General features: G+C 43.8%; 2 protein-coding genes across 2 annotated transcripts; both read left to right on the top strand.

Annotated features, from left to right (window-relative positions):
* Positions 1-1,417: 1,417 nt before the first annotated feature.
* Positions 1,418-6,383, top strand: LOC119741348 (serine/threonine-protein kinase STY13-like). Its single transcript, XM_038217098.1, has 3 exons — positions 1,418-1,877; positions 4,859-4,961; positions 6,281-6,383. The coding sequence occupies exons 1-3, from the start codon at positions 1,418-1,420 to the stop codon at positions 6,381-6,383; spliced, it is 666 nt and encodes a 221-aa protein (XP_038073026.1).
* Positions 6,384-6,890: 507 nt separating this feature from the next.
* Positions 6,891-19,045, top strand: LOC119741347 (tyrosine-protein kinase Yes-like). Its single transcript, XM_038217097.1, has 8 exons — positions 6,891-6,988; positions 7,368-7,526; positions 9,527-9,682; positions 9,963-10,105; positions 17,368-17,481; positions 17,580-17,727; positions 17,995-18,126; positions 18,813-19,045. The coding sequence occupies exons 1-8, from the start codon at positions 6,955-6,957 to the stop codon at positions 19,043-19,045; spliced, it is 1,119 nt and encodes a 372-aa protein (XP_038073025.1). The 5' UTR covers positions 6,891-6,954.
* Positions 19,046-19,596: the final 551 nt, after the last annotated feature.

Here is a 19,596-nt window from a genome sequence, read left to right as displayed (position 1 = left end):
ACCATGGTTTTCCCCTTCTTTAGAAAAATGGACAAAAGAAATATTGATGGACCAATAAACACCAACTCAGTACGTACACGCAGAGCTATGATTGTTGCACATATTATGCGTACGAGTAGTCGTACATGTATTGGACTGTTACAAAACTGGAGGATATGACTGCGAATCATTATGGCGTTCAATATGTCGTAAAATTGGTTTGCCAAGTCTGGATTTTTCTGTTTTAATACGGAAAGGGATACTTCACGTTTTGGTTGCTACGATTAATTACAAGATGGTCAGTATAGGTATTCATCTACATGTACAGTGAAATCGCGATAAGTCAAACCTCAAAGGAACAGGTCAAAATCTGACCTGAGCAGAGTTTTGAGTCAAGCAGGGTTGTATATCATTGTTATATGGTTTTGAGTTATCAGAGTTTGACTTATCGAGATTTCACTGTATTTTCTAATGTGTTCATGTCCTGGGGTAGTCAGAGCGAGGGATCATTATTATGCGTCGAAGTTAGGAAGGAAAATGGCTGATTGTCCGCAGCCCATGCCCCAATGACTATACACGTGCAGGTCAATTTATGTTGATTATGTTTTATGAACCTTAAGGACCTGGGTGGAGTAACTGCCCTTTTCCGGTGATTTCATCTATAGGGACATGCATATATAATAATCGATTACTGACTGACTCACTGACTGACAATTGTAACTCACTTGCTTCAAATTGCAATACATAGTTGCAACTTAAATTCTTTGGTTTTTGTTTGGTTTTGCATTTATAAGGGTCCAGCCCTATAATTAAGGCTAAACGGGAGTCTTGCATAAACGCCTTTTCATGATGGGAATTAGTCCTAGAAATCTCAATGTTTATACCTTACGAAAAAAAACGTTATTTTTTCATGACTAAACTGGACATTATTATAGGGCGTATATATATACAAATATATCTTTCATCGTGTTTTTGTTTTATTTCCAAGTCTTGGAGCTATTTGTCGAATTGAGTTTCAGTGGGAATAAAGATGGCGTGGTGAGATAATAATATAAATGTGAAACTTTGACTCTTAAATTTGTGATGGCAGGAAAAGGACTTGATCGAGATCAGTCTGGACAAAATCAAAAGGCAATCAGAAATAAGTTCCCCTGGGAGTCGAAATACGGTATGGAAGGCAACGTATTCATCTCCGTCTTGTCCAAGAACTGTAGCTGTGAAGAACTGTGCCAGATTCAAGAGGGAAGAAGCCTTGATATTGCATCAGTTACGCCACCCAAACATCATTGAGTTTTTAGGAGTTACACCTCTGCCTTTGGGCGGATATGCTATTGTGACTGAGTATGCTGAAAAAGGATCTTTGTATGATCTCATAAAGCAACATCCTGATGATTGGTCAGATTTCAAAAAGCAATGCCGGGTAAAATGGGCCATTGAAATGGCACGGGGTTTGCAATACATCCACGAACAGAAATACCAGCACGGGGATGTGAAATCACCGAATATGGTCATTACATTAGACGACTCGCTGAAGATCTGTGACTTCGGCACCGCCAGGCACTGGGAGGTCACAGTCAGTACAAATAGTCACAGGGGATCATGGGCTTGGATGGCACCAGAGGCCATTGGCAATCCTGAAACAAATGCAAAACCTAAAGTGACACCCAAGTCCGATGTTTTCTCTTTCGCTGTTGTTGTTTGGGAGCTTCTCACTGGCAAGGAACCATTTCCTGGGAAATATCCACTGGATATGCTCAAAGCCGTCGTAATCGAACGAAGACGCCCGGAAATCCCCACAGAATGCTCCGAGCCCCTGCGTGACCTGCTTACGGAATGCTGGGATCATGACCACACAAAGCGGCCCAGTATGGATGAGATTTTGAGCCGCCCTGAACCAGGTAGGATAGCGGCATTTTGCACTGATTTTGGTATAAACAAATGCTTTAATACATTTTTTTTAATGAGACTATAACGAAAAGCCTCAACGGAACCGAAAGGAGTCAGCTCATTTGTTCAAAATGAGGAAAACCTTCAAAACAGAAACAGTGTGGTGGGTACAATTAACCAAAATACATATGTAGTGCCCCAGCCCTATGAATAATTTTGTAACGCTTTGACTGTGGCACTGAAATTTGGTGACCGTAACAAATTCTGTAGAATCTCAATAGTTACAATATGGTATTCGTACAATGGCGATTAAACACGTATAATCTTAAATTCATCATTACACTAGTAATTTGAAATTCGTCATTTTGTGTGAACACATGGACATTTGCATTGTCGCCCGAACCTATCAAATATAAATTTTGGACTAAAGTTCATGATAAGCTACTTTTCGTGACCAATGCCTGTTGGCACGAAAAGTAGCTCTTCAATTTCACCTTTTCTGCACATTTGTTTCAGGGGTCATTCTTGACACTTCTTACATTATAAGAAAGGTAAGGCGTTTACAACATTACCAAATAGTACTTCATTATTGTCGATTTGTCTGAAGGAATTCCAACTTGCGAGAAAATCATGAAAAAAAATCTGTTTTGCCCCGTATACTATTGTTGGTATAGCGTCCTCTGACGGTAATGTATGAAGCCCATGGTTATTTAGTTTGTTTGATTTTGATCCAAAAGAACGTTTATTTTGTACTAAATCTGAACACGTTTGAAAAAGGAACATGTAAAAATTATGCAAAAAATACAGTTTCTGACCCAAACTTCGCAAAAATAGTAAAGCGCCCTCTTGTGGTCATCACAGTTGTTTTGAAAAATCGGCTGTCGCAATGTGCCCCCCCCCCCGTCTGTCCTGAGACGATTCAGTATACCCTAGTCCTGTTCAGCTTAAAGTGGATCCATGTCGAATTTCATTTCCTTGCTTCCAGGATTTAGACGTACAGTGCAGTCGGGCCATATTGCTTTCTTTTTTGTCGTAATATTCTTCAGACGTGCAAACTTCTTCAGTGTTTGTATTTGTATTTTTTTTCATTACATGGATATGTTTTTATGCACGACAGTGCTAGTTTCAGGAGAATGGACAACTTGTACAATTTCCGAAAGCTTCCCCCAGCAGGACTCCCAAATTTCTCAAAGCGGGTCGTTGGAACAAGTTGGGAAGGGTGAGTAGATGTGCCCCTCTTTGAGCAAGAATACAGTTCCTACTTTCTTCTGATTCTTCGCTAGGCCTATTTCACAAACTGATATAAAAGAAAACGGTTGCACGACTTCAAAACAAACAAAAAAAAACACCTAAAATTCTTCTCTCAGCAAAAAAAATGTGTTATCCACTTTTGGGGCTCCATGCCACTAATTGATTACACCATTTACAAATCAGTCACCTTGGTCTGCAGAGCAAAATCTGTCTTTGTACGCAAGTCTATGCAACATTCCTTCTGTCACTTTAAAACTTTACATTTTTAAAGTTCTGTTATGCATTTTTAATATTTCTATTTCATGTATGCGCTTATATTTTTCTTCGGAATAGCTGTACATTCCTATAAGGCTTTCTCAATATTTAAGTCATTTTAATAATAATAAAAGTGGGTATTAATCTATAAAGGGCACGTATCCACTATTAGCTCAAGGCGTTACATCATTATTACCCTGTTTATTGGGCCCATGAAACATTCCAAATACCATCTCAGCTCCCTGAGGAGTATACAGCTCAATGTTGCCATTTCGGCGCAAAGCAGCAAAATGAACTACAATAACCATCTCTACCCAATTTACTCCTGGGTGGGGAGAAGCAATGAGTGACAAAGTCTCTGCTTTAACACTATTGCTATACAGCTCCCCAATTATTTCATGAGGGGTGTTACTTTTGTTAACGTAAACAACAAATTGAATTCCCGAGAGGGATAGAAATCCAAAGTTCACGAAATTAAATGCACAAGTCACGTAACTTGCTGCCTACTTTTGACAGTTGATGAATAAAGATAATATTTCGAACTTTCGCTAAATTGAACCGAGTGTGAAAACGCTTGCCAATTTCTTTGGCGCATTTGAATGAACATTCTGTTTGTTTGACTGAGGTTGTGAAATTAGACAAGAATACTTGTATTCAACCCCAGAGATCGCAACACACACGCGGCTACATAGGCCTACACCTTTGAGGTCCTACGTGACTACATGAATGATGAAAGAGTAAAAACAAGTAGAGTGGAAAATATCTAGCGTTACCTTCCCTTATTTTAAAACGCGTTTAGCTCTAACAGCATTCTTGGGTCTGAGTAGGGATCATTGTCTCGGATGACGCAAAAACAAACGTATTTGTTTGAGATAATTTTAAATTTTCTTTCGATGTTTTTCCCGGTCCCCCAAGTTCACAAATTGTTACGAAGAAACGTAAATCAAACTTCAAAAGAAATAAGCGATAGGATATGGATAAACGAAAGATGATTAAAGGGATACTGCGGTCCTAAAACAGCCCAACTGGGCTACAAAACGCGCTTTGAACAAAACGATGTTAATCGGAAAGAACATTTAAAAGTAGGATATAAACATCCACACAACTATCCTTTAAAAACTGGGCGTTTTTGTGGTTTTCCTGTTTTATGCGTGCGAGAACGAATTTCGGGATCCACTTTTGCGACCCCAAAAAGTCGAGCTGTGGGTGCTAGTTGCGATTTCATCCGAAAAGTGTTCGCCTTTTGCGGACGTGTAAGAAACCACATTTTGTGCGTTGGTGATTGGCCACCATGCTACGCCCATGTTCTTGAGATGTTATTAGAAAGATAGTTTGTTAAGATGCAGAATGTAAATACATGTGTATGTATCATTTTCACACATCTGATGTAGTTCTGTAGTAGTATGTAGATTCCTTCCATTTTTCTCAGTTTTAAAATACTTGTCTCCCTAATTCTTATTAGGCTTTTGATATTTTGCAATTGCAGTACCGGTACTGAAACACATTGCACTTTACGATTATGCGGCACAAGCAAAAGATGAGTTGAGCTTTCAGGAAGGAGAAACGCTAGATGTTATTAGAAATAACACGTAAGTACAAATTCAGTTTTAAGGTACTGACGAGGGGCATCTCCGCCTCTATCAAAACCCATAGCCTCGTGGAACTTGCCGGGCTATAGGCCCTAATGAATTTTTGTGAGTGCAATTCACCTCATGAAATTATTCTTACTATTTCACGAATCTAAAGCATTCATTATGTTGTTGCATACATCACCCGAATAAATCATTGTCATCTGAGTGGTCAGAGCCGCCAAAGGTTTGACCGTGCAATGGAACTTCCACTTACCGTTGAATGGAACTTCTATTTTTGCTGTGCGGCCGCGCCTTGCGTGGTCTGTGGAGCAGCAGCCAAGGGTCGGGATATGTGAGCAGATTCATCGATTAATTATGCAACTAGACTGCGTCCTAACCTCAAGATTCTGACCATTCAGCAGGCGCTTTCTACATCGGGTCTTCGGTAACCCGTTTTGAAAGAAAATGTCGGGTTTTATTATATCTATATGCCCATCGTTGTATTACACATACTTTGGCATCAAAATTGACCAATCACCAGCTTAGTCCAGATTTCAGAATGAAATAACGTCATGTCGACTCTGGCTGGTCTGCATGTCCGCAGGGTGGCATAATTTGTATGCTTATACATAATATCAGACGTTGGACCAGAGACAAAGAGGGTTCCGTTGGACAACAGGTCATACTCGGACTACGCCGCGCGTTGGGACAAATAATTCAATGCGCGTGATACCAACGACCCACCAATCAGATAACGGGATTTATTCAGGCGTTGTGGAAGACCCATATAGCTTCATGATCTAGAGTGTTGTTGGCCCAAGGTTAGGGTTTTAATATAACTGCTGAAGGCAGTCCTTCATTTCTTGTTCTGTTTTGAACGTCGTCTACCCCCTCCTGGTAATGCATTTGTCCTGTGCTCCCGGGGCTAGATGATGCCGTAAGAACAAGAGAACATGTGCGTGAAAAAGTATGGCGTAAGAGTGTCAGCAACAGCTAGATCTCCTTCGTAGGCATCTATAACAACTATATACGGTTGTTGTCCGCGTTTGATACATGGGGCTTTCATTTCGCGCACAAAGTGGACCCGACCTGAGGGAGCCGAACTATTGTCTGACAGCTAATAATTCACAGTTTGTGAAGAAAATATAACTAAATGTCGGTTAATTTTTCGTTCCACGTTTCATTCAAAAATGAATAAATTTTATATTGCTAGGAAAACAGCATTGAATAAAATCAATATTCCGAGGTTAAATCAGAAAATGAGGGAGAATGCATCTTTAATTTAGTCGCCAAAGAAATGTGTAATTCCTTTGGTTGGTGTTGTGGTGTTGTTTAAGGGGTACTGGCTGGTGGTTTGCAAGGTCAACTAAGACTGGTCAAGAAGGCTATGTCCCTTCCAGCTACATCAGACGTGCAAGAGATATTGATACAGAAAAGTAAGCCACTTTCATTTCTCATTGGTTAGATTGTAACAAACAACAGTTGGAAAAGCAACTTCATTTTAGTTTATAAGATACCAAGAATGGAATATAAAGGTCAAAAAGAGTATTTCCTGCATGGAGTCGAGATTTGTTTCATTTTTATCATTTTTTTTTATCACGGAGGGGAAAAGTCGTTCAATGACAAGGCACAACCAGAAAATCAAAATCAAGCAAATTGCAATCGTGTTTTATTTGCTAGCTTCAAAACAAGGGGAAAAATCATTTCGGAAATTAACTATAAATTAGGTCATATAATAATATTTTTGTTCAATCCGCTATAAGAAATTTTTAAACGCATGGACAGGGGACATGCTGTCCCCCATATGGCCAAAGAATTCATCAATCCATAAGATTTTTTGAGTTCCATTATTCTGATCAAATGACAAGTTATTTTTGTCTACATTTTTTTTAGTTATAAACCTTTGCATTTGACTCAGAGATTCTCCCCAATTCTAACCAGGTGGTACTTTGGCCATATAAGTCGCATCGAAGCTGAGAATAAACTGCTACAGCCTGATGTCCATCAAGGAATGTTCATTGTCAGGGATAGTGAGAGCAACCCAGGTATAAAGACAAGTTGATTGTCCTTGTTCTGTGCATGAAACAAGTTTGTGATATTGCCTTCGACCTCCAAAGCGGGACACTATACATTGTATAATAGTAGTAAATTGTACTCTCATGCATGTTCACTTTAAGCCAGCCATCGTATAACGTTTTATGATGTACCTTACAGGAACCTCCTTGTATGGGTTCCATATCTCCAGTCATGCTGTAACAGTAAAGTATGAAGTAGCTATATACCATACATGTTTTGCCATGCTAAACCTATGAGCCAATACGGTCGAAACCAAAAGTTGCTTGTTGTTCATCTGAATTCTTTTTCACGTGCAGGGTTTCATTCCTTTTTTTAAAATGATAATCTTTGAAGTATTTTCCTTCACAGGTGCTTTCTCAATATCGATTCTTGACTACGACTCCGATAGAGGCAACAAAGTGAAACACTACAGGATCCAAAAGCGTGGCGATGATGAGACTGGATCATATGACATAGACGGAGGCGCCTCGTTTCCTGCAATCGCTGAGCTTATCAAGCATCACCAACGTACGCAAGTTTCGAGTTAAAAACGACATAGTTGAAATGGCACTGTATGGGGTCATGATGGAGCTCTCTTTTGTAAAGTCTTTGAACTGAACAGCCAGTTCGGTATTTCAACTGCGCATGTGCACAATGATATGGGTCACGGGTCATTTGGAACGATCGCAGGCGTATATGAGCCAACCTCGTTCGCAGGGTGTCAAGCAGTACACGCCCATCACTACCTACTCTCTCACCCTGGTAATGGATCATTTGTATGTGCAATTTTTTGGTGCGAGTTACGAAAACACCATTTTTTTGTAACAATCTTATCCAGACTATATGCAGTATCACATTTTATATTAACATGAACACATTGGAAAAGAAATGATTATTTTTAAGAAGGTGTGGTCGTAATAATTACAATGAACGTGAAAACACGTAATGCACAACACCAAGTACACAGTATAAATCCATTACGATATCGAATCAGGATACAGGAAGAAAATTTGCTATCCAGGGCTTACTATTGCAAACGAGGTTGGAAATAAAGAAAACACCGGGGAGGAGGTTGTTTATGGGTCTTCAGTGCGTTTGATTACTTCCCCCGCGCTTACTCGTGCAAGCGCGACAGCGTTCGATTTACCTCTCACGTGACTTATCGTGCTTATACTCGAGCCTGCCCCAAGTGACCGATTCGCCGAGCCGGTCACTTGGGTAAGTATCCCACAAGGCCATGCAATGTCCGGTGGGCGCCTCATCAGACCGTGTCCGAAACGGCTTCCACGGAGTATATAGCTACAAACCCGAGGTAGCTCTATGCACGGAGCTACGGCTACGAGTTATTGTCAGCGCGTCCCCGCGTATTAGATGGGCGTGGAGGCCGTGGACGTGCTCTCGGATGCAGCCTGGGAAAAATGTTGCAACCTGACGCCACTTGCGCAATTGTGTACAAAGTCTATGGAGAGTCAAGACAAAAAAATTCCTAACAAAATTGGAAATATTTCTCAGTCCCAGATTCATGTCTTATCGTCATTTTTGCAATGCATGACCTTTATTGAGATGATATATGAAGAAAAAGTGGCGTCAGTGGCAACATCCCCCCCCCCGGAAAAGCAAAAAAGGAAGAAAAAAAGGGAGAACAAAAAGAAAAGAGGCGAGAAGTCATATTTGTGTAAATTTAATGGGGGGGGGGGGCAAAATGTCCCTACCCCCCCCCCCCCACTTTAAAACTGATAAATCGAGAATACGTTTAGAAACAGGATTTTTTTGGAAAACATGTTTTGCCCCCCTCTAGAAAAAAATTCTGGCGACGCCCAAGTTTCCAGCCCTTGCACGAAACTTTACCCGAAACCGTTCGTTTATTTTGCTCCACTGCGCATGTCTGTCATTGCGCGAGGAGCCAGGCGCGAGGCTGGGGGGAGTAATCGAACGCACTGTTTATTCACGAGTCGGCCATTTTGGATTGAAAGTGAGGTAAAAGTTTGATTTGTGGAACTTGTGTAGAAAAATGAAAGTAACTTAATTGAAGATTAATTCTAGTCGTGAAGTAAATTGAAAGCGCCCATGCAATGTAATTGTTTAATGCTATCCTTAAAAATGCACATTTGTGTCCTACTTAACTTCTTTTAAAATTTCATTTAGCAATTTTCAGGGTACTTTGGTGCCTTTTAGGGTTTTATGCTAATGCCAATGTCCATATTCATGAGCAAAACTGTGATGTCATCCTGGACAGTAACCTCAATCTTACAGCTATTGCAGCGCAAAAAGTTGCTACAATTTCGGCTTGTTGCCGTCATAAAATGTCTTTTCTTTGGTGATTCCTTGTTGTGCAAGTTCATGGCATTAAGCCTATCAGCAACCCTTTAGCCTGAAGTATCATTTCAGGGTAACATCAGTATATATATTTCAGATCCTATGCATTTGAAATCAACGAAAACGTTTGTCAAGGAGCGATTTAGCATATAATTCAACAGCTAAACCGTTCAGAAATATTTTAAATTTCACACGTGATTTTCTCTTTGCAGGTAAAGCTGACGGACTGTGCACCAAACTAACCTACCCCTGCCCTAGAGAGACTCCGAAGACTGTGGACTTGGGCGACGATGATTGGGAAATCCCCAAGGAGTGCTTAACGCTGGAAAAAAAAATTGCAGTCGGTCTGTATGCAGACGTTTGGAAAGGTGCGAATTTTTGTTCCTGGTGCCATTTTCCTAAGGAGTTTGCTTTTGAGAAAATGATTGCTTATGCTGAAACGTTTAGCTATTCGAGAAAAATGTTAAAATCAATTGCGGACAAGAAGAATGTAAATTAACTCATTCTTTAACAGCCTTGTTAAAGTAATTACAATATGTGAATTTACCTGTAAAGTAATTGAATCGGGGAGTTTGATGAGTCAGCAGGGTGCACTGACTATTATACTTTTTTTCTGATTACAGACTTTCTCTGTCTTACATTTTTAAGGTGTTTTGGAAGGAAAGACCCCAGTGGCCATTAAGACCCCCAAGATGGGGACTAGTCTATCCGCCTTACTGGCAGAAGCTAATAACATGAAGAAGCTGCACCATCCAAACCTCTGTCAACTGTGTGGTATTTGTTCACTTAAGGTATGGATCAGGTCCTTTGAAGGAAGATAAGGTGTGCGAAAGCGTCTTCGCCACTGGAGTGCACAACAGCGCCCTCTTGTGACTGACTGTTATAATTGCCAAATCCTTGTCGAATCACGTTGTTTCCAGATAATTCGTAGTCCGTAAAATCCTTGTTAATGACTCCAAATCATCATTTGCCTTTATAATCCAATCACCAGGTTAATTATAAATACCCCCTGTGCGTGAATTACTGAAAGTGAGTATAATTTGGTTAATCTTGATACGATATTTGGAGGGATTTCACTTCACGTTTATCATGTTTATTGTTAGATTTGGGTTGTAATGTTCATTGTACTGATTTATATTGGAATCACATGCCATGTCATACCTACACACATTTGCATGGGGTTAATTCTTCGCTGGGGATATTTAGGGACCCTTTTGTAAATCCAGTGTTAATTTATAAGTGTTTTGGCCCTTACCTCCATATATTTGGGTTTATGTAAACATGTTGTGTATATTGCTGGGCTGATTATAGTGACATACGTTTATGTTGTTAATGTTTATGATATGATTAGGATTTCCTAGGCATGTGCACGTATTTATTAGTTCCCTTTGTGTTTATCCCTCTTGTAGGACCACAGACTACACAGACCTCACATACTACACAGACCACATAGGCTTATACTAGGACCAGACCAGGCCAAGTACCCATTTAAAATAAACCCAATCTCAGCCCATCACCGGTGTGACCGCCTCCTTCTTTTCATGGTGCCGAAACCCGGGATCCTACAACCAGCGACCCTTGGATCACCATTTCAACCTCCAGAATGTCTCAACCACAAGATGACGTTCTCGGTCAACCGACCAATGGCCATACAGGTGATGTGGCTATGGCCAACAGCGAACACTCCTCCCATCGCAGCAACCGGTCTAATAGTTCCGTCGCTTCCCACCTATCTGGTCTGAGTGACAAATACGCAGGAAAGATGCGGACCCTTCGAAAGAAGATTCGAGTTGAGGAGTTGCAGCACCAGTTAGAGGAAGAAGAGGCTGCAGACCAAGCACTCCATCGTATTGATGACCAAGCTCGACAACCTCGACTCAAGGCTGAAGAAATAGAGCGTCAGGCTTTGAGAGAGCGTGAAGCCATATCTACAAATTTGTCACGTCAACGCAGATTGCGTCAGGCTCAACAGGAGCTAGTCGAAGCTGAAGCCATCAGCGCCACGATCAGTGATGATACAACGCTGACAGATGTCACCATTACTACGACAAGCCAGGGTACAATCCCCGTGTGTACTTCTGCACAACCTGTGCCCTCTACATCTCCCGTAGAGAACCGTACCGTACCAGATACATCTCTTCGAGCCATCCCAAGTCTTACAACCTTTGCAGTGTCACAGATTCCTTCGATGACAACACTAGTCAGTGGCCACCCCACACCATTGTGTGTTGATGGACATGCACCCATGACAACCAGTCACATGTCACCACACTCAGCACATCAAGCTCAACCTGTTCCCACCGGTTCCCCTCCGATGGTACCCGGTGCAACAGCCATTGACCTCCTTGTAGCTTCGTCCCAAGCCGGCTCTGCCAAGATTCTCCGATGGAAGAGAGAAGGAATTTGCCTTACTCCGCATGGCCTTGGACAACCTTATCAACGTCCATCCACACCTCACAGAACAATACAAGTTCCAGGTGATGCTCGACCGACTTGGTGGTAGAGCATTGAAACTTGCCAAGTCCTTCATGTACACTCGTCAGCCCTACACTGAGGCCCTAGCTGCTCTTACCGACAAGTACGGCCAACCCCGACAGCTCGTCCAGTGCGAGATCGCAGCCATATTGGCCACCCCTGCCATCAAGTATGGTGATACTGAAGCATTTGAGGAGTTCTCCCTGGATGTCCTCTCCCTTGTGGGGATGCTACAATCCCTGGAAGGTCCTGACGGCATTGAACTCCGTTGTGGCTCGCACGTCGACCGTCTTCTCAGCAAGGTTGCCCCCAGCCACAGGACGAGTTTCACGGAGCACTGCCTGAAGGAGGGCATCTTGAAGTCAAACTGTAGTCAAACCTACACCCTACCCCAGTTTGCAAGTTGGCTCCGTAGGAAATCTCAGTCACACAGCTTTGCCAGTAGAGCAGTGTCCGGGCATACTTTGAGTAACCCAAGACCGCAGCGATACCAGGAGCAGCGAATATCCAGGAAGGATACCCCAACAGCAGTACTCATGACAGTACCAAAGCCGAAGTACAAACCCCAGCCTTATTGTCCCTTTTGTGATAATAAGGAACACTACCTGGGTGGATGTCCACAACTCAAGAAGCTGAACACTGATCAGATCGTCAGTTGGATCCAGGACAAGGGACGATGTTGGAAGTGCGGTCGTGCCCATAAGCCCGATGAGTGTACCCTCAAGAAGCCATGTCACACCTGCAAACAAGTACACTTAACTGTACTTCATGATGCCGCTCACAAGACTACCAGTCATGTCTTCAGAGTGCAGACATCAAGTCTGAATGTCTATGTTGACAGGCCAATCCGTCCGCATGGTGTAATGTTAAAGGTTGTGCCAGTTCTCCTTCATGGCCCCGCTGGCACCATTGAGACATATGCTATCCTGGACGACGGTTCTGAGAGAAGTATGCTAATCCAGACAGCAGCCGAGAAGTTACAGCTTAAAGGCCAGCCAGAGACGGTCCTCCTTAGAACTGTCCGTGATGACATAGTCGAATGCCAAGGTTCGGCTATGTCTCTGCAGGTGTCACCCAAGGGAAAGCCCCACATCAAGTACACCATCAATGGAGCCTTCTCTGCCAGCAATCTGTGTCTCTCGGTGTACACATATCCAGTAAAGGCTCTCCAGCAGCGGTATAACCATCTCCGTCACCTGCCGCTACCAGTGATTAACCAGGCATCGCCGATGTTACTCCTTGGAGCTGACCAAACAGATCTTATCATCCAATGTCCAATAAGATCTGGACCCCGTGGTGCAGCAGTTGCTATCTACACAAGGCTTGGCTGGACCCTCCAAGGACCCACTGGGAATCATGATCTACAGCTGGAGCAACGAGTCTTCAAGACATCCACATTCCCGGTTACAAATGACCTCCTGCAGCATGTGCAGATGTTATGGCAGGCAGATGTGCTCCCTTACGCCAATGATAAGGAAGTCACCCGATCCAAACAAGACCAGTATGCTCTTAAGATGCTGGGGTCTAAAACCACCCGTGTCAGCCTTGATGGTGTGCAACGTTATGCCACGCCCCTCCTGAGAACCAAGGATGGAGACAGATTCCAGGTAACGAAAGATGCAGTTCTTCCTACACTAAGGAGAGCAGAGAAGCGGCTACAGAAGCACCCACAACTGGCGAAAAAGCACAACGAGCTTATCACAAAGCTGGTCGACTCAGGTCATGTGCGAGTTCTACCCGATGATGAAGCCGCAATGTCTGATGAATCTTGGTTCATTCCTCACTACACTGTTCATCACAATGGCAAGTACCGACTGGTCTTCAATTGTTCTTTTCAGTACAATAACCAAGTGCTCAACGAGCATCTCCTTCCCGGACCACAACTGGGTGCTTCCCTCATCGGCGTGCTTCTACTTTTCCGGCAGCACGCCATAGCCATCTCCGGAGACATCAAAGCGATGTTCCACCCGGTGCGACTTCTACCAGAAGATAGGCCCCTCTTTCGCTTTCTGTGGCGAAACCTGAAGGTGGAAGCAGAACCACAGATACACGAATGGCAGGTCCTCCCTTTCGGCTCCACATGTAGTCCGTGCTGTGCGACCTTCGCACTCAGGAAGCATGCCAGCGACCACAAGGAGGAGTATCCTGAAGTAGCAGAATCAGTCGACAAGTCCTTCTACGTCGACAACTGCTTGGACAGCTTACCCTCATCCAGAGAAGCCAAGCACCTGGTCCATCAGATGCGAAACCTACTGGCCGATGCCGGGTTCGAGATATGTCAGTGGGCCAGTAACGAACCTACGGTAGTTGAGGATCTCCCACCAGATGCTCGGTCCAATGGCTGTGAACTTTGGTTCACCTACGGTGACACTGACTCCCTTGAGGCCACCCTTGGGCTGCAGTGGGATTGCAGCACAGACAACCTGCAGTACCGCCATCGAACAGTCGACTACGAGTCCCTTAACATGAGGAACATGTACAAAATATTGGCAAGCCAGTATGATCCCATCGGCTATAGATGCTACACACCCCTAGCGGTAGATGTTAAGCCACCAAGCTACCAACTCCACATCTTCTGCGATGCATCAGAGAGAGCTTATGGTGCTGTAGCCTACCTTCGAGCAGAGGATATCCATCATGTCCATGTCAGCTTCGTCATGGCCAGGTCCCGGGTTGCCCCCAAACGACAGCTATCCATGCCACGCTTGGAGCTATCAGCTGCCTTGGCTGGTGCTCAGCTGTGCCAGCTACTCAAGAGAGAGTTGAGTTTACCTGTAAAGTATGTTGTCCTTTGGAGCGACTCGACAACTGTCCTCACCTGGCTGAAGTCTGAATCCTGTCGCTATAAGGTCTTCGTCGGCACTCGAGTCGCGGAGATCCAGACCCTCACTGATGTCAAACAGTGGCGCTACGTCAATACCAAGAGTAATCCGGCTGATGACCTCACCAGAGGCAAGACCCTGATGGAGCTTGCCCAAGAGTCCAGATGGCGAGATGGACCCCCATTCCTCTTGTCACCTCCTGACCAGTGGCCTGTCCACCCGGCCACACCACCAGAAGATGTTTCTGAGTACAAGAAGTCAACCTTCTGTGGTGCTGTGACTGTGGATCCTGAAGATCCTCCCGACCTTTCCAAATGTGACACGTGGAAGAACCTCATCATGGCTACCAAAGAGCATCGTGATGGGGCGGCCGACACTGGTGACCCACCTGAGTTGGGTGCTGAAGATCGAGCCAACATCGAGCTGCTACTGTACCGCCGTGCTCAGCAAGGAAGTTTTTCTGATGACTTAGCTGCTCTTAAGGCTGGAAGGGATCTTCCTCGAGATAGCAAGCTCCTCCAGTTAGCTCCAGAGTATGATGATTTCACTGGTCTCATCCATGTTGGTGGGCGTCTACGGCATGCGGAAGACATCCCCAAAGATTTCCATCATCCCATCGTCATGGATCCAGCACATCCTATTACCAAACTTCTGATCCGAGAATATGATGAGAAACTACTTCACTACGGGCCTGAGCGTGTGCTTGCAGAGATGCAACGTAAGTTTTGGGTTCTGCGAGGACGAGAGGCCATTCGCAAGCATCAGCGCAAATGCTTCGGATGTCAACGATGGCGAGCCAATCCTGACGTACCAAAGATGGGAGATTTGCCACCAGCACGCCTGCGACTGTACAAGCCGCCATTCTTTTCCATCGGCGTTGACTGTTTTGGGCCAATGACAATCAAGACAGGGAGACGCACCGAAAAGCGCTGGGGCATTATCTTTAAATGTATGACTACCAGAGCGGTGCACCTTGACCTGCTAGAAAGTCTCAGTGCTGAGGCCTACCTGATGGCCTTTAGACGGTTTGTGTCCAGAAGAGGGAAGCCCTTCGAGATACTGTCCGACTGTGGTACCAACTTTAAGGGCGGAGCTTCAGAGTTACATGAGACATTCTCTGCCATGGAACCCAGACTGAAAGAAGAGCTCTCCAAACAACAAGTCAAGTTTGTCTTCAACCCACCGAAGGCCCCACACTTTGGTGGCGTGTGGGAGAGGGAGATAAAGTCTGTCAAAGCTGGCCTGAGAGTCGTCCTCAGTCAGGCTGTACCCGAACCAGTCCTGCGCACCGTTCTGATAGAAATTGAGGGTATTCTTAATTCCAAACCGCTGGGTTATGTTTCTTCAGACATCGCCGACCTAGATCCAGTTACCCCGAACCTCCTCTTGATGGGACAACATGATGCAGCGCTGCCACAAGTTGTCTACCCAGCAAGGGACCTACTCAGCCGACGACACTGGAAACACAGCCAGGTGTTAGCAGATCACTTTTGGTCGCGCTTCATCGGGCTGTACCTACCCTCTCTGCAGATACGACAGAAGTGGCAACGAGACGGTGCAGAGATGAAGCCTGATGATGTTGTCATGATCGTTGATCCTGCACTTAGCCGGGCTCAGTGGCCCATCGGACGAGTCGTCGACACCTTTCCTGGACCAGATGGTCGTGTGCGCACTGCCAGCGTGAGAGTGAGGAAGAAGAACTACACTCGCCCTGTCGCCCGCCTGATACGACTCCCAGAAGTCACCGACGAAGGTGTCAAGGATGACCAGGAAAACGACAAAGATCCAGCCCTAATGGACTCTGAGTGAGAACTGTAGTGGCTGCGATGCTTTCTATTCCATAAATTTAGTGCCCAAATTTAGGGGCGGCTGTGCGAAAGCGTCTTCGCCACTGGAGTGCACAACAGCGCCCTCTTGTGACTGACTGTTATAATTGCCAAATCCTTGTCGAATCACGTTGTTTCCAGATAATTCTTAGTCCGTAAAATCCTTGTTAATGACTCCAAATCATCATTTGCCTTTATAATCCAATCACCAGGTTAATTATAAATACCCCCTGTGCGTGAATTACTGAAAGTGAGTATAATTTGGTTAATCTTGATACGATATTTGGAGGGATTTCACTTCACGTTTATCATGTTTATTGTTAGATTTGGGTTGTAATGTTCATTGTACTGATTTATATTGGAATCACATGCCATGTCATACCTACACACATTTGCATGGGGTTAATTCTTCGCTGGGGATATTTAGGGACCCTTTTGTAAATCCAGTGTTAATTAATAAGTGTTTTGGCCCTTACCTCCATATATTTGGGTTTATGTAAACATGTTGTGTATATTGCTGGGCTGATAATAGTGACATACGTTTATGTTGTTAATGTTTATGATATGATTAGGATTTCCTAGGCATGTGCACGTATTTATTAGTTCCCTTTGTGTTTATTCCTCTTGTAGGACCACAGACTACACAGACCTCACATACTACACAGACCACACAGGCTTATACTAGGACCAGACCAGGCCAAGTACCCATTTAAAATAAACCCAATCTCAGCCCATCACCGGTGTGACCGCCTCCTTCTTTTCATAAGGTCTTGTTCAGCAATATTTTGAAAATCTTATTTGAAAGTGCAACTACAAAGGTTACTGTAGGGAGGGCTTAGATTTTTAGGATACAATGCACCTACCAAATGTATATGTGTAGAAGTTTTTTTTGAATTTTGTTTCATCCCGCAATTCTTGTTCTTCATCCAGGAACCAATCTACATTGTTATGGAGTGGATGTGCAACGGCAGTCTGTTGAATTACCTTACAAATGGCGAAGGACGAAACCTGAAGTTGCCCAAACTTGTTGACATTGGAGCTCGGGTAAGCATGAAAATCATTTTACCCTTGTCCTTTTATCGAGCTTTACTTCTAGCCATTTCCCATTATTTTACCTTTTATAAACATCACTTTTTAACTAGATCGCATCTGGCATGGCCTACATGGAGTCCATGAACTACATGCATCGTCGATTGGCTGCCAGAAATGTACTTGTTGGAGACGCCAACATCGTCAAGGTGGCTTGTTTTGCGGAGACAAGGATAAATGGCTCGGGATTAACAGAAAGAAGTAGGTTTTCATAACACACCCCTCTCTTTCGAACTGTCAATTGTCTTTGGGGCAAACCGCACTTAATGATTTTATGGTCATCGAATACAAAATTAACTTAGAGCCAAGGTGCAGTTTCTAAAACATTATTTTTCCACAGTCCCTAAGCAAATTTCTGTAGCAACTGTGCATACCGTTTTCAATAAGCAGTCCAGTTTGATTATCTGGTGTCTTGTATTGATCTTATTCAAAAGTTGAGCGTGACTTGCGTTTCTGTGTCACTTGCAGGCATTCCGGTCATAGTCAGATGGACAGCCCCCGAGGTTCTCATTCAAAACCCTCATAGCATCAAATCCGATGTCTGGGCATTTGGTATTTTGCTGACAGAGTTGGTCACACATGGACAGTGTCCTTATTTAGGTAAACTTGTATTTCTGATTTACATCTGTATTTTGGTTATATGTCTGTGGTGCGGCTACGATTGGTTAACATTATTGACTTTTTGAAGGATTCAAGCCCCTTGTTAATATTTAAAATCGTCATTTCTTGCTGATATGGAGTCAGTATGTCTACGTCGGCGAATGGCAAAACCTAATATTGATTTACATACCCCAACGCGAATTCCATCTTAATACCCGCTGCTACATGTACATCAGATTCAAACCAGCCAACCGATCCTGCAAGTTCGGCGGTCGAGTGGTGAGACGTCTGCACTATAGAAAGCAGGACGTCGTGGGTTCGAATCCCATCCGAGTGATTTTTTAGGGGGGGGGGGCCAAAAAATTTGGTTCCCCAAAGAGTTGGTCCCAAAAATTACGGCGTGTGCTGCGATCTGAGGCAATTTCTGACCACCTGATCTGACCAACTCTTTTGGAGGAAAGGATGGTGGTATACGCAGTGCCTGCCTTTATTGCGACCTCACTTAAAAAAAAATTGGTTTCGTTTTTTGGGGGGCCATGGCCCCCGTTGCCCTCCCCTGGATCCGCCCTTGAACCTAACATTGATTTGAGCGTACGTAGGAATTTCCCATAGCGCTGACTGTTGTATGTGACATGTAAAGAATTATCCAATTACTGTGGACACACATTCATTCTCTCTCTAATAAGGTATGAATAACGAGGAGGTAATTAAGCGTCAGGTTTTGCAAGGCTATCGCATGCCCAAGATGGCCAATTGCCCAGACGCCCTGTACGAACTCATGCTCAAGTGTTGGGACAAGGATCCCGCTGCTAGACCCACATTGGAGTTCCTGCATTCCTACTTGAAAGACTACGTCTTCGCAGAAGAACCTGAACACGAAGAAAGTAGAATAAAGACGGTGGTGTGTACAAGTACGTAGCCTGTCAACTGCAATACTTCTTTACATAAATTAGGATTTTACAACCTCTCTCACAGATTTAGTCACTTATGACTGTTGGGGAAAAAAGGTTTTTGTCATGTTTATCCAGTTCCAATTAAAAAAAACCCACATTTAACACGTCAGATGAATAAAGGCTGCTGTAAATTACTAGTCCTTTTAAACAGGGTTCCCGCGGCCTGGAAGAAAAACTGGGCGTCTTAATGGTGCAGTAACCCTGATAAATCCATTTCATAAAATTAAGACAAATGCAAATTGTGCAGGTCTGCATTGCCTTGAAAGTGTTGAGGTTCCCCGTAATACACGGGGAAACTAACCGGCATAATGCCTGCAGTGACGTAGTCCACACGGCTCTACTTTCTTAGGTAGACATAGCCTTAGGCCAAAAAAAAAGTCTCCGGTTTCTGGCATGGAGCTTGCCCAAAAAGTGGTGCGGCAACGCGGCTGTTTTTTTTTACCTGTTTTTTTTTTGCTTCAAATGTCGGCTGATGACTGCAAATGGTGCCCGACTAAACTTAGTGCAAATATTATGG

The sequence above is a fragment of the Patiria miniata genome, unplaced genomic scaffold (genome assembly GCF_015706575.1).
Source record: "Patiria miniata isolate m_02_andy unplaced genomic scaffold, ASM1570657v1 HiC_scaffold_5, whole genome shotgun sequence".
NCBI lineage: Eukaryota > Metazoa > Echinodermata > Asteroidea > Valvatida > Asterinidae > Patiria > Patiria miniata.
The sequence above is the reverse complement of the archived record's forward strand: the minus strand, read 5'-3'. Positions and strand labels throughout refer to the sequence as shown.